Source organism: Dermacentor andersoni, chromosome 2 (assembly GCF_023375885.2).
Source record: "Dermacentor andersoni chromosome 2, qqDerAnde1_hic_scaffold, whole genome shotgun sequence".
In the NCBI taxonomy this organism is placed as follows: domain Eukaryota; kingdom Metazoa; phylum Arthropoda; class Arachnida; order Ixodida; family Ixodidae; genus Dermacentor; species Dermacentor andersoni.
The window spans coordinates 239,795,510-239,817,808 of NC_092815.1; the positions used below are offsets into that span (position 1 = coordinate 239,795,510).

Consider the following 22,299-nt stretch of genomic DNA (forward strand, 5'->3'; position numbering starts at 1 on the left):
TGTCAATAAGGGCTGAGGTCACGCTTAAGCGGAGATGCATATCTGTAGACACGTCAACCTGTTTCTGTATTTGCTTTTCAAATATGCAAGCCTGGAAAGAGCATGCTCGCATGCACATGTTATAGAAAACTGCAACAGAAGCTTTACAGCCATCTCGCGGAGAAGGGGAAATATTTCTGCCATCCTCAACCAGAATGCTTTAAGGCTTACAGTAGCCATGCCGGCAAAAAAAAAAAAAAAAAAAAAATAGAATGAAAATGCCTTGTTTTCATTTATTTTGTTATCTTTTATGTGATTTTTATTTATTTATTTTAATTTTCTTGCAGGCGTGGATTTCGCAGACCCGAATATGAGAACCACTGTTCTAAGTAATTGTACTGTTTGCATTAAGCTGGCACCTGAAGAAATCCCCACTTTGTAAAAGTGTGCTTTGTCTTTTTTGCCTGGGAAAAGTTCTGTTGTCACCAATTAACCCAAACTACTGCATTAAAAAGTTCTGTGATATGGGCCATTTTTCAGTTTTCTCTGAAGCTTTTTTTTTTTTTCAGCTACTGCAACATCTCCAAGCTTTTCAGAAGTCTTCCGTATTTTATCATGTGGCTGAGCACGACTCTTGAATGTATTCCTTAATTATCGATTCCACAGTTGGCTAAAATGTGTCCAGAGTCGTTTGATCTCACTTGAAGACTTTCTGAAAATCTTCCAGTTCTCCTAATATATTATTTTGCACAAGCCCCGTTTGAATCTAAGTCGTTGAAAGGCAAGGATAAGCTTCTCAAAAGGAAGGTCTGTCGATTATTCTAGATGAATGACTCTCACAAGTGTACATACAAAGAACATGATGTAGGATTTCAGCACTGCTCTATTCTTGTAATACAAGCTTTCCCAAGATTATCTAATTGGTGTCTAAAGCTAGATGGAGTATGTACCCTTTTCATCTTAGTATGGTCTGAACTGCTGTTTTACTGTAAAGTCCATTTCACTGATACTCCTTCAAAATGATTTTTTTGGTGTTTGGCATACCTAAGAGTCTTCAGCCTTCTACATTTCCACCACCTTAGAGGTGCTTCCAATTTAGACAGCCGACTGCTGCAGCTCTATAATACCTTTACGACACACTATCACTCACATGAGTCAGTTGTATGAGCTGTACCTTATCATTTGCACGAACACAAGAGCGGTATGAACACTTGTCGTCCAACAAGTGACCTCTTCAGCCGTACAACCTGTCTCTTTGGCAGGAGTAGGCTTGTGGCATTCATTGTCACTGACAAGATTCCTTTCGTAGTCCTTGGCTCTTCCAATGATTTAGGCGTCGTCCACAAACCAGGCTCTAAAGTGGCCCTGCAACACTTTTTCAACTAACGATAAAATGTCTTCACTACTAAAGGACATCACCTCATGAACGTCAAGGCGCAAAATTTTTTCATATCCTTGAACTCCAATATGTCGTTGTCCCTTTGAGGGAGGCGCGCAAACCTGTGCGCATTTGTTTAAACATGTTTTTGCCTTGTATCAATATGAAAGGGTAAGCGCCCACAACAAATGGGACAATCCCGCCAAACTGAGCAACATGCTCTTCTATCTCGTGAGTGTCGCCAGTCTCTGGTACAACAACCATGACACCGACTTTCCAATGTGGTCCTCATTCAAGACCTCTTTAGTGGCTGTGTTTGGTCACCTTGCTATGCACAAGCTACGAGTGCAATCGCTTTTGCGAGAACGCGCACAGCAGCGGGGTGAGTAATTTACCAGCTACATTAAAGATGTACTGGACTTGCGTAAGAATGTCAATGCAACAATGTCGGAGTCCGACAAAATCAGAAATGTATTAAAAGAGATAGAAGACGATGCTTTCAACATGCTACTTGCCAAGAATCCTCAGTCCGTGACAGATACCATCTCTCTACGCCAAAGCTACGAGTAGCTACGCAGGCAGCACTTGTTGACATGTCAACCATCCTTGCACAACGACCTCGTAGCTGGTTTGGTTACCATCTCTGACCAGTCAGCGTTGCTTGCCGAAATGAAAGCGTTCGTTCGGAAGGAAGTTGCACGCCAGCTCTCCTTCGCTCAGCCGCTGCATCTCTAACAGTATGCCTCTGCTCCGTTGCGTGATCTAGCAGAAAATTGCCGTGGTCTTGCCACGCCAGAGCCAACATCATCTTGTGGCTGCATCACTAAGCTATACCGATGTCGCTGCACCACCCCAACGGGTCCCAGCGGCTGCACCACTCAGCTACGCTGAAGTCCGTAACAAGGACCCAGCCACTCTCTTCAAGTAGGCCTCTCCGATCTGCCAACATTGTGCCTAGACCCTGGCGGCTGCCTACCGTGCAGCCATGCCAGCAGCCGCCGCGTACAACACGTCCTGTCTCATGGATGGGAGCTGCCCCGGCAAGCCGGTGGCATACTACCAACAACCAGCCAATATGCTTTGCATGCAGCTACGCCAGTCAAGTCACACATTTTGTAATTGTATACAGCCGCATAGCGCCGCACCACCCATCACAAACCAGTCCAACTGCACCTATTATGGCCCCCCTATCAGCTATGTCACCGACATTGCACCCTACCGCAACTATCCACCGTTCACCTTCTCTATGCCGTCACTCACTGTCGCCGATGCAATTAAGGTTCAGAGAAATAATAAAACATACAAACCAAATGTCTGCATGTTTTTGTTTTACTTCCCACAGCAGCAAGAGAGATGTACAGTTGAACCTGGCTATATCGAACTCGCAAGAAAATGCCTATCAGTTCGATATGGAGCATAATTCGATATAAGCCTGCTAAATAATTGGATGTCATAAAAGCACATACCATTTACAAAATCACTTTATTGATGAAACTAGCGTAGCTTCGCATGAAATAGTCGTGGATTTTCTTCTGCTTGGGCGATTTTGCTGCCTGCGATGCACACATTTCTCCACATTGTCTAAGCAGTCGGAGCAGCTGAGGCAGCAACCTTCCACATTCGTGCAGAAGCACCGGACTAGTGCGAGTGCACCAATCACTTCGGAGGATGTGGGCAAAGGACTGTCATTGCTTTCCTCATTGTGCCCCCTTACACTTGTGCTCGGTACAATGTCTGCAATGTAGTCTTCGTTTTCGGGCTCTCCCGTGGCCGCGACACCATCATCTGCACTCGCAAACTCGTCCACCGTTCATTCATTGACAGCTTCCAGAAATTCTGACAGCTCGCTCCAAACTTCGACAACGTCGCATTCATCAGAATTTAGTCATGACTGAGCACGCGGAAGCCGGCAAGTCAGAAGGAATTTCGGATGAACCACTTGTACACAGCCGTGCGTACGCGTTGGGCGCCACGAGCGCTGGGTCGCAAGTTTGTCCGCTTTAGCCCTAATCTCCCCTTATTCTTCAAGATCATGCTGAGAGTGGTCCGCGGAATCTTGCACGCTGCAGGGACATCCGACTTCTCACCGCGTTCGACCCGATTTATGATTTCGAGCTTCATGACGAAAGGCGAATTGTGCCGCTTCACCACGACAACACTGCAGGAGAAGGCCCACAAGGCGCAAAAACAACGAACCAGAAAAGCAGCGAGACAACCCACACTTGCGCCATCTTGCACAACGAGGGTGCAAGAGCCTCTGATTGGCTGTCTAAGTAAGCGCTGCGGGCAGGCCAGGATCATTTTTTGCAGGAGGGTGTCGACGGCTTGCCCGAGGCAGCGCGGTCACGGTAGGGAGAGCGATTGGATGGACTCGCGCCGCAAGGTTTTGCCACCACCGCAAGAGAAAGCCTACTTCTGGGGGCACACTTCCGCAGCTTGACATTCAATATATCGGGAGCCACTGCTATTTTTGTTTGATGTAAGTATAATTTTTGTTATATACAGTCGAACCTCGATATATCGAACAGCGCAGTGATCGCAAAATAGTTCGATATAGCCAGAATTCGATATATAAAATCACGCAGAAAACACGTCAGAAACTAGCGCAAATCAATCAATGAACCAATCGTGGCGCAATAGATACTCACATGAAGCTTCAAACAAAGTATTTATTTAGTTCGCTGAAAGTACTGAAGCAGCGTAGCCTGGTTCATATTAGCAACCGCGTGCTTGACCACGGCGTCCTCAACATAGTCCAAACGGTCCACAAGAGACAGTCCAGTGCCTTCTATTGCGCCGCAGTAGCGGCGTACAACAGCCAAAGCAGCTACAGCCTCAGTTGCAGTCGGGAGCGGGGCAACATCAGCGCTTGCTGGATCAGCCTCGGCAGCGTCTTCGTTTGGCCGCTCAGCAGTCACTTCCGCCGCGATCTCCACGTCTGTTAACTCCGCCACTGTTTCGGTGCTGTCGTCACCGCCAACGAAGTCCGCAATGCACATGATGTGTGGCTCAGCACGGACAAAGCGCTCCAACTGGCTCCACGGCCGCCTCGATCACGCGTGCACGGCGGGGGCAAACCTCGCCGTGCGCGCGTGATCGAGGCGGCTTGCCCCGCCGTGCGCGCATAGGTGCGCGCGTGATCGAGGCGGCCGTGCTGGCTCCAAGCCGCCGCGTGTGTACGCCGCTACGTTCAAATGGCGCCCTCGGCGCAACCGATGTGGGCAGCTGTCGTACGCAGCAGTCTGGAACGCCGATCGCGCCGCCGCTATCTTCGAGAGTGTTGCGGGAAAGCTTGCCTCCTGTCAACAGAGCGCACTTGGTCTGGGGCGGCGGAGTTCGATATATCCATTTTACACCCGGCCCCGTTCGAAATAAAGAATTAAAAATGCATGCGATTTTCCATGTGATATAGAAATTGTTCGATATACGCAATAATTCGATATATCCGTGTTCGATATATCGAGGTGTGACTGTATACTCATTGTAACTATACCGTGCCCATAAATTGTTCGATATATAGAATAATTTGATGTAAACGGGTTCGATATAGTTGGTTTCAACTGTACTTCTGTTTTGTCTGTTTGTTCCTACATCGTGCAGTCGCACGTGCAGACAACAAAATTATGTGATTTTCCACCATGTTCCAGTGCACGATCATGCTCTGTGATCTGCTTGTTTATGCCTCAGTATTCGTGTAGCACTGACTGTACTGCTGGTCAGATGTGCTCGTGTAGAGCGTACAAAATTGTGTGCTGCACGAAACAAGACAAACGGAACAGCTCATGTGTGACGCCGCCAGTGGAAGTGCGCTGCGCAGACACAAAGCGAGGAAAAAACATGAAGGCAAAGCCTATGACATATGCATCACGCGATCCTCGAACTTTGGTATGGGAGAACGCAGGGAAGGAATTTCGCTTGCCAAGCCTAGACGGGACAAGTGGAGAGTGGAAGTTGTGCTTGCCTCCTGAAATTATGGGTTCACAACACTAAAATAGTACTTATATCTTGGCTATTATATCTTGGCTATTAAAAACAGTCTGTGACCACAATTTTCTAGCGATTCCTTCCTTGCTACTCTCCTTGACGCTTTTCAAGCTTTGTCAGTGGTCAGAGAGATGCTACGGCTGTATTATCAGCGGGGTCAGCCTTTCACGAATGGTGGATGATAAGAATGGGACGGAACTCCCATGCCAAATCATGCAAATCGCAAATGCAGCCTTTATGACTTAGCAGCTTGGCTTGCCTTGTCCTGAGATTAAGGCACAGTTGGTGACTACTAGATCGACTAGGCTTCCCTAGTTTTGGTTTAGGGAAGGTGCTGGACACATGGCCGCCGATCATTCCGGAAGCACATCAAAACAAAATGAAATTATCTCTATTTGTGCTCAATTCGGTGGCCAAGTTAGCATACTGGCATGCAGTCGGGAGTATGAATTATCGCACGACACACTGTAAGGTGTACAAAATTTCGGTCGCCCTTGTGCATTAAATACATAGGGCCAGTGGCAGTGCCACGGCACAGTGAATAATCATGCATATCCAAATTATCGGTCGGAAACTGTAATGAAATAAACATGCAACAGTGCAGCTCACTTATAGTAATACGACTTATAACGATATATCAGCTATAATATGCTATAATATAACATATATAGTGATAATATAACGATGAGGTGACTTCAGAGTATCAACTTTGCATTAGGGCTATGAAAAAAAAAAAAAACATGTATAAGGTTATGCAATTCACCACATATCGGACATAACAATCAATATTTTGCCTTTTGAGCAGCGTTTTCGATGCAGAATAATCGTGAAATTTGCTTTGCTAAGTTTCCCTTAACCGAGATGGGGCGAAAAGGTTGCCTACGCGAATTCGTATCTGCCGCCATTACCACTCAACGTGTCCCGCCAGTGCACCAATTGCAAAAGCCACGAAGAGCATCGCAAGTTGGCACAGCATGCCACAAGATGGCACCAGTTGCTTCGTATTCCCATCGCTGGCGAGCGTCCAGAGAGAGAGAAAAAAAACAAGAACAGCTCGAAGCGAACCGCACCGGCGCTCCCTCTCTACAATCTCTCTCTCTCCCTCAGCGGGCATGGAAATACACCGCAGAAGCAGCGGTAGGTGCCCCGACAAAGCACAAAGCCGTGTCGCTTGACACGAAGCTACAAATTTTGCAAGACTCAAAGTACCAGCTTTTGCGCGTAGTCAATGATATCGACGATTCTGAAAACCGCGAGTGCCACGATCATGAAGGCTAGAACCAGTGACCTTGCCGAGAAACAGAAACAGCAGGTTCGTGCGCCAGGGCGAAACCCCCATATGTGAAACCAACATGGTGCCAGTCCCTGACATTACTGAACTTTGGGAGGACGTCGCTACTGGCGATAAAATAGGTGGTGCTTCAATGGCGGAGTTTGTGAGTGCAGATAGCGCTGCCTTGCTCCGCGAAGATTCTCCAACGGGGCAATCATTGTCGCGACAGATGGCGGCATTGTGCGACGGAGCCGACGAGACTGACATCGGCCAGCCTTTGACACCGACCCCAATGTTCAAGGAAAGTGCACTGTCATTGATAGAGCCGCTCATTGATTGCACACATGCTAAATTATAGCCGCCAGTGTTTGCACAGCCGCTGGACGCGTAGCACACATCGGTTGTGAACCTGCAACTTTCGCGAAAGCAATTGCAGATATCTGACTATTCAGCACACCCAATGATTGACGCGCTGTTTACAGGTATAAATAAACATTTCATTTTTCATACCCAGTTTTCTAGAACGTCAATCTTTATTGTAAGTGGCAAATTTGGTTTCAGAGCTACGAGGGTATGTGCGGCAGCTTGTTTTCTTTCTTTTATGGCAGTAAAGATATAAAGATGATTGGTTATAACAATCGAATTTTTCGTTCTTCTTGATATCATTATAAGTGGACTGCACTGTAATACATCATTACCCGCTGATATCGGTAAGCATCATTTTAGATTTCCTTTTTTATATTTATGTTCGTTATATTGAGGTTCAACTGTACAATGATATTCGGTAAATCCAGTCAGTCTCTCACCACTGGTCTGGCCAGTGGTTGTCTCTCACCTGCAACTGCCTCCAGGTGTGCTTCCAGTGCACTGGCCTTGCCCTGTGCTGCACTCAGGGCCAGCCGCGTCTGGTGTAGATCCTGGCCCTCGTGCAGCAGACGACGCTGCCAGTCGGCCTGGTCCTGCGTACGCTGCTGTGCCGCCTGGCCCGCCTGTGCCCGGTGGGAGGCCTGCTCACGGGCGAGCCGCTCACGCACCTCCTGCAGCTGCTCCTGCAGCTGGGAGGTCTGGGCACGGGCGGCGCGCACCTCCGACTCGTGCAGTGACACCTGTGGCACAAGTGGTGCACCACACTAGCTTCGAGCGCAAAGAGGGCAAATCACCCTGACATCTGGCTTTTCCAATGTGCACAGGGAGGGGCGCCTGACCTTGGCACCATACTTTTCTGCAAAAATTGCTAGAGGCAACTGCGGCGCTAGTGTCTGCGGGAGCTGCAATGGGGGCGGTTAAGCCAACATGGAAATGATGGTTAGTGCATGGATTTGCCTAAACTTTGTCCTTCTGGCTTCAAACGGCTTCAAACAACCAGAGTATTAGAGCATTTCACGACAATGATCGCTCCTGACCTTCCAGCCCACCATGCGGACGCACTCCGTTGCCTTCTCGCCTCGTACTGGGACATTTTCAATCTCTATGGCCGGCCACTGGCTCAAACGTCGGTCGTGAAACAACGGATACACAACGGCGACGCCGGCCCAGTTCACTGACGGCACTACCGTGTGTACCTTACTGAGCACCATGTCATACAGAAAGAAGTTGACAAGAGGCTTGCCCAAGATATTATTGAACCTTCTCGTAGCCGTTGGGTTTCCCTATTCGTGCTCGTCAGAAAGAAGGACGACAGCTGGCGCTTCTTTGTCAACTATCGCCATCTCAACAAAGTAACAAAAAAAGACATGTATTCACTGCCACGGATAGATGACGCCCTTGATTGTTTATATGGCGCAAAATATTTTTCTTCGATAGACCTTCGCTGCGGGTACTAGCAGAGTGCAGTAGATGACATGGACCGTGAGAAGACCGCTTTTATTACACCTGATAGCCTCTGTCAGTTTGACCCTTTGAGGGTCAATTACGTAAAGATACGGCACTGCGAACAAGTCCAAAAATGGTCGATGCTGTATATTTAGGGCGCCGTCTGTACATTTAAAAGCACGATAATTTCCTAACTTTTTCTTTTCCGTCATGTGCTGCCACTATGTGGGAATAGAGGTAATTAGGTGCTTTTAATTTTAATGTCACCTGCAGACACCTTCAAAGTGACATTAAAATTAAAAGCACCGCAAATAGTTATACACATGAAGTCAAATTTAGCTTCACTTGTACAAGTTCGGATGTGATTTATATGCTTGAATGTTCCTTCTCTAAGAAACAATATATCGGTGAAACAGGACTATCAATGAACGTCAGATTAAACGGACATCGCGTGGACACAGCTAAAAAGCTTCCCAAAGCCACCGCTGAGCATTTCAACCAACCAGGTTATAACTTTGATGAACTTAAACTCTACATCTTACAGTCAAATTTCTGTTCTGAACGAGAAAGAAAATACAGAGAATCATACCTTATCCACAAGTTCAAGTCATTGCAACCAATAGGCATAAACGTTTCAAAGGGAGCTTTAGAATCGATTTGCCATGCTAAACTTCAAGCTATAAGCAACAACACTTAGTTTGATTTCTTGACGTATCGCCCCCCCCCCCCTTTTCCCTTTCCTATCCTTTCCGTTCTTTTCTTTTTTTCTCTTTTTTTTCTTCTTTCAGCCGGCGTGTCAGACGCCCTTGACATGCCGGCTAACGCATGTGTGTTGACAGACCGGGGTGGGGGTGGGGTGCCCTGGCTTTGACCTTGTACACAGCGTTCCTTTACTCTCAATTCGACACGCTAACACATTTTCCCTCGTTTCCGCGCCCTCCCGCATCACACCCTGTCCCCTTTAGAAGAACCCCACCTATATATACTGTGGCGAGGAAAGCATATGTCGCCTTGAAGAAGACAAGTCCACTTGTCGAAACACTGGCTCCTGCGTTCACCTTGTTCACGTTTTGCTCATCGTCTTGAATTTCCATCTCCCGCATTCCCCATCTTTTTTCTGCTCGCGCATTGGCGCACGCGCTGACGAGCGGCGGTTCGGGTTTTGTTCCGTGGGTTGTTTCGGCTTCTTGCGTTTGCAAAACTGTTGGCTATCTCGTTACTAATCGCTCCAAGGGCAACCGCCTGTCTCTCGCTCGTTTAGTGCTCACAGAAGTGCGCATAGGAAGGATGCCGCCGTGCATGCGTTTCCGTTGCTTTTTTGTTTTTACACTCGCAAACACCCATTGCCTCTGGTTGGCGATAAGATGAAGATTAGCGGAAGTTTGTCACACATGCTTTTTTTGACGGGCACACAACCACACAGTTTTCTTGAGTGTGCGCACCCACGCAGTTCGATTACGCTATGGATGTACATATTAGATATTAGTGTAAGAACAGGAACATTTGAGTCTTGCAAAATATTCTCGTGTGCGCATTTTCAAGGTCTGTATATGTATATGTGTATAAAAATGCATCAATTTTTTTATTCTTATAAGTTTGTTTCCTTTTTTATTGTTGTTATTCATGAATGAAGAGTACATATATACCAACACAAAATATTTTTTTCTCACTTTACGGTCGCCCTAGAAAAATGGTGGTAAATTTTTTTCGAAATAAGTCCCTAAGAAGAATTGAAATCTGCAATAGAAAAAATAGACCCTGGGCGGTCGCATATGGCGAAAAAAATCGATTCTCAAACGGTTAAAGTGATGCCATTTGGGTTATGTAAAGCACTGGCTACATTGGAACACACGATGGATGCTCTCCTTCCTGGTTTTAAGTGATCAATCTGCCTGTGCTGCCTCAGTGACATTATTGTATTTTCATCAATTTTGCCACGTACTTTGATTGCCTTTCGACAACTCTATGTTTTCCATAAGGTTGGGCTTCAGTTGAATTCATCAAAATGTCGCTTTGGCCCCCAGCAACTTACTGTGCTCGGACACCTCGTCATTTCTTCCAGCATACATCCTGATCTTGAGAAAGTTCATGCCCTCAAAAATTTCCCTGTGCCGACCTGTGCCATTGACATTCAAAGCTTTGTGGGCCTCTGCTCATATTTCCACCGGTTCATACACAATTTTGCTAACGTTGCATGCTTCTCACAGAACTTCTCAAGGAAGACACGGCTTTTGTCTGAGGTCTGGAACAAGCTACTGCATTCGCTGAGCTTACCGTGTGGCTCACTTCACCACCAGTTCTCGCCTATTTTGACGTGACCGCCCCAACGAAAGTGCGCACCGATGCCAGCGGTCATGGAATCGATGCTGTTGTGGCTCAGCACACTATCCATCTTCTGTCCCAAGCAGAGTGTAATTCCATTACTGAACACGAGTGCCTTGCCCTCATTTGTGCAGTGGGCAAATTTTGCCCCTACTGGTACGGCCGGCCATTCACAGTTATCACCGCATTACGCCTTATGCTGGCTTTCATCCCTAAAGGATCCTACTGGACATCTCGGTCAGCGGGCTTTGCGAATCCAAAAGAACTCATACACATTTGTGCATAAGAGTGGCCAATTGTATGAAGACGTTGATTGCTTGTCGCGCCATCCAGCAGACCCACCGGAGCTTCCCAACAGCTGCGAGTATACCTGCGTGCTGTCACTTACTGCACTTCTGATTATCGGAGATGAGAAACCCCATGACCCCTACTTGCCAGACATCATTCTCCAGCCGACTTCTGAGACACCTTCCCCTTCCCTGTGCATGTTTATGCTGCAGGATGGAGTCATGTACTGTTACAACATGCACCCTGACGGTCCTGAACTGCTCTTGGTTATTCCCACAGATATGTGTCAAACTGTCCTCACACAGCTACCCAATGTTCCTACAGCAGGTCACCTTGCAGACTCTAGGTTGTATGACCGTGTTTGGCATCGCTTCTTTTGGCCCGATATTTACTCTTCCATATGCCGTTACATTGCTTCTTGTGAACAATGCCAGCACCACAAGAAGCCAGCAGTGCTCCCAGCTGGATGCCTTCAGTCTCTTGACGTACGATCGGAGCTATTCTTTAGGTTTGGTCTTGATCTTCTTGGCCCTTTCCTCTAACCTGCCTGCAGAAATAAGTGGATAGCCGTCGCTACTGACCACACAACCCAGTAGGCGATCACTCGGGCTTTCCCAACAAGCTGTGTAACCGACGTTGCCGATTTCGTCCTCAAAGACATTATACAATCGTATCTTGATAATTCGAACTCGAATTGGCCCTAAAATTCGTTAGAGTAAAAAGAAGTTCAAATTAAAAGAAGGACTTGTTCTTGAAGTATTTGTGCACCATAGCATGATGCACGAACTGTGCGAATCATGGAATATTGCAGCGTGCAAGCACACAGCGGATGAGGACCACGAAACTGCCCATGCCGGCCAATGCTCGCTTTCCGATAATGGCAGAAAACGAAACTTCAGAGAGCGGGCTAAGCTGGTGCCGGGCCGCAGCGCCGGCGGCGCTGGTGCGAAGGCACGCGCATACGGAGACCGTCGAAGCTGAGGGAGTTGAGAGGGAGGGCGAGGGGACCATAGTTGCGAGGAAGGGCAGGAGGGAAGCAGATTTGCTTTCCCGCCAGCTTGATGGATGGCGCTAATTACCTCTGCCACCTAAGACTGCCACTGAAGTAGCGGAGTTTCCGGGGCTGGACTAGGCCTCCACCGCGGCTTCCCTCTGCGTGCTCGCATGCTCTTTCCTTCGTCTGCTGACAGATTGGTGCTGTGTGCGCGTTCTTTGTCCTGCGTTCTTAACACGAGTCATGTCTTATCAAGATGACAAAGTCGTTACCACTGATCATAATCATGTGGGTGTGCTCCCTCCTGTTGCGGCATCGCCGCACTCGAAAGACAAGGATAATTAGGTACTGGGTGTTGCCTTCACGTCCTCGCATTCAGGGTCTGTCTTGTCGTACAGAATCGGACATGGCACACTCTCTCAAACAACCTTTCCATCAGGAGATCTCGGTTTAGACTCATCATTGTAAATAAAGAAGCGCAAACGAGACCAAACCAAGCCAACCAAAAATCTGCTTAGGACCAATCTTTCCCGCGGCACGTGTTTTGCCACTCGTGTGGCTGGGACATTATGGCACAACGCAGAAACAGCAACCTTGCCATTTGAGAGAGGGTGAAATCTCTGCCAGAGTTTTTTTTTCCCCTCACACGTGACGCTAAGGGATCTCTCCTAAGCTCTTCCTCTATGGCGGGGTCAGAGCAATAGTGGTCGGAGGCGCCGCCGCGTGATTTGCCGTGCAGCTAAAAGCATTGTCAGAGTGCGGGATGTTCGAATTAATCGTCACAAATGCTTGTGCATTCAAATTACCGGGCATTTTCGCCTATTGGAATACATATCACTTTAGCGGGACCACAGCGTCAGTTTAAATAACTGGAAGTTCGAGTTAAGTGTGTTTGAATTAACAAGATTCGACTGTACTTCACCACAGCGCTCGTCAACAGCTTCTCATAGGCCTGGGCCGTTATTTCATATCAAATGTTGTCCAGGACCTCGTGCACTCCTGCGCTACAAAACACAAGTTGACTACGGCGTAGCACCTTCAGACCCACGCCCTCAAAGAGTGTCTTAATAGAACCACCAAAGACATGCTTGCAATGTATATTTCTGCCAACCTTCATGACTGGGATGTCACTCTGCCCTTCGTAACATTTGCTTATAATTCCTCCTGTCATGACTCTGCAGGTTCTTCTCCCTTGTTAGCTCTTGTACAAAAGAAAGCCCACGCTGCCATTTGACATGCTCCTTCCCACCGTTCTTGACATGTCAGAACATGCCTGTGGCGCCATCTTCAGAGCTGTAGAGGCACAGCAGATTGCCCGCCTGTGAATTACTGCTGCACAGGAAAAGCAACGACATTTCTATAACGCCTGCCACTGCGATGCCCACGTCAATCCTGGTGAAATGGTTCTTTTTTGGACACCATCACGGTGAGTTTGCCTTTGTGAAAAGTTGATTTTGCCTTACTCTGGCCCGTACCATGCCTTGCAGCAAGTGACCGCCGTCACATATGAAATCACACCTTTTGATCCTACCATGTCTCAACCTTCCACCGATGTCGTTCACGTCACCTGCCACAAGTGATACCGCTCGGACAATCTAGCAAGCACCGGGACAGTGCTTTCGATGCCGGGTGCCATGTTACCAAGCACAGTCAGAGATGACGCTCGTTGATGTCGCGTGGACTGGTTTCCATCTTGTATGCCAGTGAACGCTTTGTAAATACCCTGTAAATATGTTCTAAACCTCTCTTCTGCCCGTAACAATATTGTCACAGCAAACACTCTGACGCTGCTTACAATAAGCAAGAAAAAGTAAAGCATTATAGCTTCCCCGGAGCTCCAGTAATGTTTCAAAGTAATTTTCTTCCCAGGCACCTTGTGCAGAGGGTGTGAAAATAAATGGGACAGGATAAAGAAGAGCAACAAAAAAGAGAAGCATACAGAGGTGCACATCAGCTGTGCCCCGATTGGCTCATGGGGAAAATGGGCAGGACGCAAAGATGTATGTCCATTAGGTTGACAGAAAGGGCGAAGATAATCAAGTTAGTTAGTTATATGGGGTTTAATGGCGCAAAAGCGGCTAAGCCTATGCTGCGCCAAACACGAGGTGTTTTAAAATCCAGTTTATGAAGGAAAAGGCTGTGTTAATTATCTATATTCTATGTAAAAAGCCGGTGTCATCTAGAAATTTACGGACGTCACACAATGGGACTAGCAGATCATCACCTAAAATTAGAGCAGGGTGTAAAGATATGTGTACTTGATATAATTTGTGCAAAAGTGCTCGTCTGTGTGTTTCAATATGCGTACATGTCAGTAATATGTGCATAACTGTTAGTGGCTCTTGACATTTCTCGCATGTTGGTGTGTTTTCTTTCGTATGTAAATAATTGTGTATGAGGTGCGTGTGCCCAATGCGTAGTCGGCATAAAACTACTTCGATGAACCGCTCCTGATGATAACATGACTTCCACTCGCCAACTATGGGCTTAGTGAGATGTAGCTTGTTGTCGGCACAACGGTCCCATTCGCGTTGCCATTTTGCCATTAAGGCTTTTCTAATCACACGGATGCTATCTTTGTATGGAAGTGTTGTGTTTGTTATCTCTTTGTACGCTGCCATCGATGCACATCTATCGGCTGCTTCGTTACCCGGTATCCCAACATGACTTGGTACCCAGCAGAAACGAATTGATCTCCCGTATTTGTTAAGGGCGACCACGTTTAGTATGTCTCCTAACAGGGGTTCACATTCAGATTTCAGATTTAGAGCCTTCAGTGTACTTCAGGAATCGGTGTATATGACTGTGTTTTTGTGCTTGCCACTGATAATCTTTTTAACTACAACCCATACAGCATAAACTTCAGCAGTGAAAACAGAGGCATGTTTTGGTAGACGAGTACTTCTTTCTCAATTCTCTGTTACGGCCCCTACACCCACGTGTTCTTTTGTTTTGGAGCCATCCGTGTAGAATTCCATGTGATTTTGATATTTGTCCTGAAGAGCACGGAATTCTTCTATGATGTGTTCGTGTGGAGTGTCTTTTCTTTAACTGTGTTAATGTCCAGTCGCACAACTGTGTGAAATCGTACCACGGGGCCAACCGTTATGGTTTTTTGGCGACCTGGAGGACTTCGTGGGGAATGTCATAATCCTGACAGTATTGCTCATACCGCAGGACAAGTGGCCTAATCATGTACGGTTTATTTGTGTAATGTAAGCGTCAGTTGTACTGTGTGAGGATGTTGTAGCATATGTGTTGCGGTGATGACTGAATTCTGAGTAGGTAAGAGAATGGAGTAATGCTCTGCAGTGCTGTAATAAGGGTTCATTACACTCAACATATAAACTTTAATGGGTGACGTTCTGTAGGCACCACTTGCCAGTCGCAATCCAAGGTTATGTACTGGATCAAGTAGTTGGATGTACGACTGCCTGGCTGAGCCGTAAACCACTGAGCCGTAGTCTAAAAGGCTACACACAAGAGACCGGTAAATACGTAAAAGACAGGTTTAGTCGGAACACCAGTGCTTATGAGACAAAACTTTTAGGATATTCAATGCTTTATTTGCCTTAATCTTTAGTGTTTTAATGCGGGCTAGGAAGTTTAGTTTTTTATCAAAGATTACTCCCAAGAATTTACATTCTTGTTTTACCGGCAGTGCGACATCATTCAAATTTAGAAGCGGTTCTAAGTGCAATCCTCGTTTTTGCGAGAATAGCACTGTAACGGTTTTTTGAGTAGAGAAGCAGAAGCCATTTTCCTCAGCCCACTCCATTAGTTTATTAATTGTTATCTGGAGCTGCCTTTCACATGTTTGTAAGTTTGAGGCGCGGCACGCTATTTGCAGATCATCGACATATATGGAGTGGATAACAGAGGGGGGAATGACTTCGTTAACAGAGTTCATTTTTACGATAAAGAGTGTTGTGCTTAGTACGCATCCTTGTGGCACACCATTTTCCTGACTGAATAAACGTGACAGCGCTGTTCCTAAACGCACCTGGAATGTTCGGTCTGACATCAAATCGGCTAGACATTTCAGCATTCTACCTCGGATGCCTAAATCTGCTAAGTCCCTTAAGATACCAAACCTCCATGTTGTGTCGTACGCCTTTTCAAGATCATAGAAAACTGTGAGACAATATTGCTTGTGTAGGAAGGCCGCACGTATCTCGTCTTCTAGCCGGGCTAGGTGGTCTATTGTGGAGCAACCTTTCTTGTATCCACACTGATGGTTATCTAGCATGTTCTCCGTTTCAAGGACGTATGTCAATCTTATATTGATGATGGCTTCATAGGACTTTGCAAGACAACTTGTGAGTGCTATGGGTCTATAGCTGGTCGCTACTGTGGGAGGCTTTCCAGCTTTCAAGAAAGGGATAATGATGGCTTTCTTCCACTCCTTCGGCATTTTTCCAGTTTCCCAGATTATGTTGAAGAAATGAAGCAAGGTCTCTAGTGCTTTAGGGGATAGGTGAGCTAGCATTGCATAGTGTACCCTGTCTGGACCGGGTGCTAATTTTTTGCCACTAGTACATACTCTGTTGATTTCTGGAAGTGTTAAAGCGGCGTTATACATTCTTTCTGAACTTCCTGTGGTTGGAAGCTTTAGTTTTTCTGCTAATTGCTTATGTTTTAGAAATGCAGCAGTGTAGTTTTCCGAGCTTGATATATCATGGAAATGTTGCCCTAATATGTCTGCTTGTTCTTCTATATTTGTTTGTGTGCCTGGAGGTGACAGTATAGGGATAGTGTAAGAAGCGTAATCGCCTCTAAACTTGCGAAGCTGATCCCACATTCGTTTGGATGTTATTGAGCTATTTATAGACGAGACATAATTTTTCCAGGACTGTCTTTCGGCTTGTCTGCGTGTGTACCTCGCTTTCCCTTTTGATTTTTTGAAAGAGAGTAGGTTGTCTTGTTTTGGGTATCGCCGAAAGATACCCCACGCTTTGTTTTGTAGTTTTCTTGTTTGCGTACATTCTTTCGTCCACCAAGGTATTAGGTTTTTTTTTTAGGAAGCCAGATGATTGTGGGATTGTTTCTGCTGCTGCAGCAAGTATACAGGCGGTGATCTTATCATTCATTTCATCTACGGTTAGCTCATCTGATATGTGCCTTTTCAGTAAAGAGAGGCCAGTCTGCTAGATGGAGTTTCCAACGGGGTGGCCTCAGTGGGATAGTAGGAAAAGGAGATGTTCTTTTAATAATAGCAGGCATATAGTTACTACCATAGGGGTTGTCAATAACACTCCATTGAAAATCGCCAAAAAGAGATGCAGAGCACAGTGCCAGATCTAAGCAGCTCATAGCTCCTGTGCTTCGGGAGTAGTAAGTTGCCGCACCGGTGTTTAAAAGGCATATGTCATTTGTTAGGATAAAATCTTCAAGCGTTTGACCCCTGTTGTCAGTAGTTTTACTACCCCATAAGGTGTTATGTGAATTAAAATCACCGCCTAATAAAAATGGTTCAGGTAGCTGGTTTAAAATTAACTCTAGGTCTCTTACGGTATAACGTGTATGTGGCGGAATGTATACTGAACAAGTGGTGATGGTTTTGTGAGCTGAAATGGTGACAGCAACAACTTCCATGTGAGCGTTAATGGGAACTTCTCTGGCTGCTATACCACCTGGCAGAACAATGGCTACATCACCTGACAGCCGGTTCGCATGAGTACGGTCGCACCGTACAACAGTGAAACCTTTCAAAATGTTTTTGCATTTTTCGCCTAGGTTTGTTTCCTGTAAGCACAGGGCCACAGGAGAGAAATTTATTAACACGTCTTTAATGTCACCTAAGTTGTGTGAAAGCAGTCTACAATTCCAATGGATAATAAAAGCCTTCATAAAATGGAAAGATAAGAAATGGCACTACGGAAAAATTAAGAGGTGAGGTATAGGTGACATGGATTTAAAGAGGCTGATAGAAATGAGCAATAACCTTCAGGTTAACGCTTTCTTATTTTGAGTGGTTATTGGGATTTTGTCCCTATTACGGCGCTCGAGAGAGCGCTTGTCCTTCGTTGTCAATGACACCGGGGTTTTTGTGTCGACCTCCTTCGCCCTCTCTGAGGCGTTGGAGGACCGACCGAGAGTTTGGCACCGAGAGACGTGTCTCGGGCCTTGGGGTTTGTTGGATCTTAGGGCCCTGCGGGAGTGGTGTCTGCAGGGCCTGCGATGATGATGGAGCAGCACTGGCTGCTTCCACCACGGGGGCGGGAGGCGTCACTACGGGACCGCTGTGCGTGGGCTCACAGGACTTCTCAGGCCTCTGTGACGATGCCCCCACCTTCATCACATCGGCATAACTGCGTCGCGAAAGGTACGACAGTCGCTTTCTGGCTTCGAAGAACGAGATTTTTTTCTTTAACTGTTAGTGCGATTACTTCTTTTTTTTTTTTCCAGCAAGGGCAAGACCGCGAGTAAACGGGATGATCGCCTTTGCAGTTAACACAATGTGGTGAAGAGGTGCAATTCTCAGATTGGTGATTGTTGGAGCTGCATTTAGCACAAGTTGTTCGTCCTCGGCATGCATGTGAAGCATGTCCAAATCTTTGGCACTTGAAACATCGTCTGGGATTCGGGATATATGGTCTCACATTGACTTTGACATAACCTGCATCGAGTGAAGTAGGCATTACGCTTGTTCCAAAGGTGAGTATAACATGTTTGGTGGGGATTTCTTGGTCGTTTCTGCGTATTACTATTCATTGTACTTTAGTAACATTTTGTTCCTGGAAACCTTCCAGCAGTTCCTCATCGCTTAAACCAATAAAGTCTTCTTCAGATATTACTCCCCTGCTTGTTTTAAGTGTTCTGTGGGCTGAAAATGTCACTGTCGCGTCACCAATACTGGTAAGTTCAGAGAGTTTCTCTGCTTGATCTTTGTCATTCAGTTCTAGGAGGAGGTCCCCGCTAGACATTTTGGAGGCTTTGTATGTCGGTCCGATTTTATCTTTCAAGCATTTGGCTACAAGGAATGGAGATAGCTTTCTTACTGGCATGTTGGTTTCGCTGTGGACTACATAGTACTTGGGGAAAGATTGAGCATTGCTTCGAAAGGAGAATTGGAATGGTACTTCGGTGCGGCATCTTTTCAGACGCCGATCATAGACAACAGAGGCTTGCGCTGCCATAGGAAAATGTGTATGTTCGGCAACAGCGCCGACCGCCCACCACGGAGCCCAACGAGGGGACGCGGCAAAGCTTGTGTTCAAGCCTGCACAACGCCAGCCGTACGCCATCACTATAACCAAATATGGTGTACCCAAGGTAGGATAGCCACACAAGGTTAACCCTTGCCGCCGTGGAGAAAGGAAGTAAATGGAAAAGAGAAGAAGACAGGAAAGATCAAAAAGTGAGAGATAACGACGAAGGTTTGAGGAGAGAGAGACAGGAAGAGGCGACTGCCGATTTCCCCCGGGTGGGTCAGTCCGGGGGTGCCGTCTATATGAAGCAGAGGCCAAAGAGGTGTGTTGCCTCTGCCGGGGGGCCTTAACGGTCCGAACACCCGGCATCGGCTCAACCCCCAGGATCCCCCTTTCCCCGGACACGGCTAAGCCGCGCACGGCTACATGCGGGAGAGTCCGACCCCCATGTGCTCTTGTACGTGGTGTCGCCACACACCAAACGCCTGCTGACGCAGACGCCCCTGTTGGGGAAGATAATCAAGATAATACCGTCAGTGAACCTCAATGGCAATTAATATGTGCTCCTCTGGGAACACAGGCACTACCTGGACAACAAGGAAAGGCTGTCGTGCACACTACAGGGGCCATATTTTGTTAATATCCATTTAGTTTTCCTTTCTTTTTCCCCTTCCTCATTGTCTGCAACACCACCACACAGTGCGGTGAACATGGTGATCTAACACACTGGCACAACACTGTTACGACCAGCATTGGCTGTTTGGTGTGAGTGCTGGGGGCATCTGAGCCACTCGTAAGACTGGCAAGAATGAAAAATTAAATTGATCATTATAAGATACAGTCGTAGTGGAAAAACAGGCAATCATTACCCAATTCTCCTAATAAAAAAGTGGTTTACCAACTGCTACGTCCAGCTATGTACATTGTCATTGCTTTATATGCATTTGAAAGGCAGCCCCAGGTAGCACGAACTACCGATATAACAACCACTTTTTAAGTGCCTCATTCATTGAAGGCAAACAGGAAGTGGTGCAAAGACCTCACAGCATGCTGCTTCACATTGCACAAGGCAATGATAAGCCAGCAAATAAGAGAAAAGAAGTATGCAACACTGGCAGCCATTTGCTGCTACGATGCTGCAGTAAGTAACGCCAATCTCCCCAAATCCTTTACTCCTTTATTGCTACGATTTTTAACATTGTCTTTTTGCTGGTATTTCTGCACTATCATAAGGTCCCCACTTCGTCACTTATGACACCAGTGAACAACACTGCCGTTTCTCAAGTTTCAATTTCCATCTATCCTTTGTGCTTGCATGGGGTCACGCATTTACACGCAGACTGAGCTGTTGCCATTTCTTAATTTTTTTAAAGAAAGATGTCATGATTGAGTAACACACATGACAAACCAGTAGTCATGGTTAATCTAAGGACAGACAATGTATGAGAACAGTGGCAATGAGGGTCGTAGCAATGCCTTCAATATAAAACATCACCAATGTGCTGTCACCAAATCTCAGCACAAAGACACCTACAATTCAATCTCGACACTGCCACACATGTGTTCTTTTGCTTCTAGCAAGTGATGACATTTACTGGAGTGTCACTGCTATTATGCTAATACTCAAGCAAAACAAGCTTGCTTTATCAGAAGCATTGCAACCTTCATCGCTTCGAGCAGGTAAATGGGCCTATCATTAACAGTTGGTATGCACATTTTACACGTTACAGTATATTGTCGGACTAATATGCACCAATGACTACTCCAAAATGTGCTTTTAATCATGTATGGATAGCAGCAGCCAGACTCAAGCAGTGGGATTCGATTTGGCAATCACTGACTGTGCTTGCTGCAGTCAACTGTGCAACATTGTTAGTGCAGCTTTGTCTCATAAGCTGGCGTAATAAACGCAGACTTTTTCCATTTATTCCTTTTTATACTGCTTCTACTTGTGCACAGTAAATATACTGTGACAACATAATGGGGCTCGGTAACAAGAGAACTCGAAGTAAGTTCACTCCTGCTAGGGCTACCACTGCGTGCACACACACACACACACCTTGGCCTTCCAGAAGGCACCCTCCCGCTGCAGCTTGGCATCGGCCTCGGCTCGCTGGACCCGCTGCTTTTCCTCGTGTTCCTCCCGCAGACGGGAACACTCAGCAGCCAGCTCGGCTCGTAGGGATTCCAGCTCTGCGACAGCCAAAAAGTTATGGTCCTTCAGTTGAATTTCGGCCTTAAGGCTAACTGCAACAAAATTTCACTTGGACTAAATTGGCTATAAATGCATACTATCAAAGTAATCCTGGCAAAGCCACAGGGCTGGTAAGTGTCTAATTTTCCTATACGTAGCCTTTAAATAATGCCTAAGCAGACGACGCGTACACCTGGCGCTGAGTGGTAGTGATGCAGATATGGCAAACGTCCCAGAACCGTACACGACTGCTGATCTCTCAGTGCTGTCTAGGCGCCCAGGCACATCGCTCGCTCACCATTTGCAAGTTGATGGGTCTCTCTCTCGGCGTGCTTTATCGCTGTGCACATGATTTGAGCTGTTCCAAGAATGGCGATGGGCTGCGTGGCCATTGGGTGCTGGACCACATAATCGAACACGAGCAACGGCTGTGCAGTACAATACGTCACGCAAACGAAGGCAGAACATATATTTCCAGTCCCAGCTTTCAGAGTGCAAGTGTGCACATCACCGCAGCAGGCAAGTGCCAAAGACCAGCCAACGCGCATAAAGCACGTGAACTGCACTCGATGAAGCTGCACAGGCCTTACCCGTGGAAGACCTGCATGCCAAACGCTCTTTCGGGATTACTATGAGTACTATAGGCTGCGATGGCACACAAAAAGCAAAAGTATGTTGTATTCAGGGGCAATATTCTCGAGCGATCATTTCAGGTAGCGCATCATTTTCGGAACATGCGTCTCTACATCAGAAGCGTTGAAGCAGACAAAGGAAAGCCTTCCTGACACAGTGCCAGAAACACTCTCAGCAGGAACCACATGCTGCATTTGCCACGAAGGAGAACGCAATGTGGTGGCTGTAGTGTAGATGTGGCAGCAAACGACGCTCAAATGCGATGCCACCAGAGGCAAAATGGGCAATACT

At 46.6% G+C, this 22,299-nt stretch overlaps 1 protein-coding gene across 2 annotated transcripts in view; it reads right to left on the minus strand.

Moving 5' to 3' along the window:
- Positions 1 to 22,299, minus strand: part of LOC126539892 (uncharacterized) — a 242,735-nt gene that overhangs the window by 152,318 nt on the left and 68,118 nt on the right. For both annotated transcript variants that reach the window (XM_050186702.2, XM_050186704.2), the window contains exons 7-8: positions 21,241 to 21,374; positions 7,450 to 7,720 (exon numbers count right to left, since the gene is read on the minus strand). In XM_050186702.2, the coding sequence (XP_050042659.1) occupies positions 7,450 to 7,720; positions 21,241 to 21,374 (405 nt within the window). The remainder of the gene's footprint in view (positions 1 to 7,449; positions 7,721 to 21,240; positions 21,375 to 22,299) is intronic.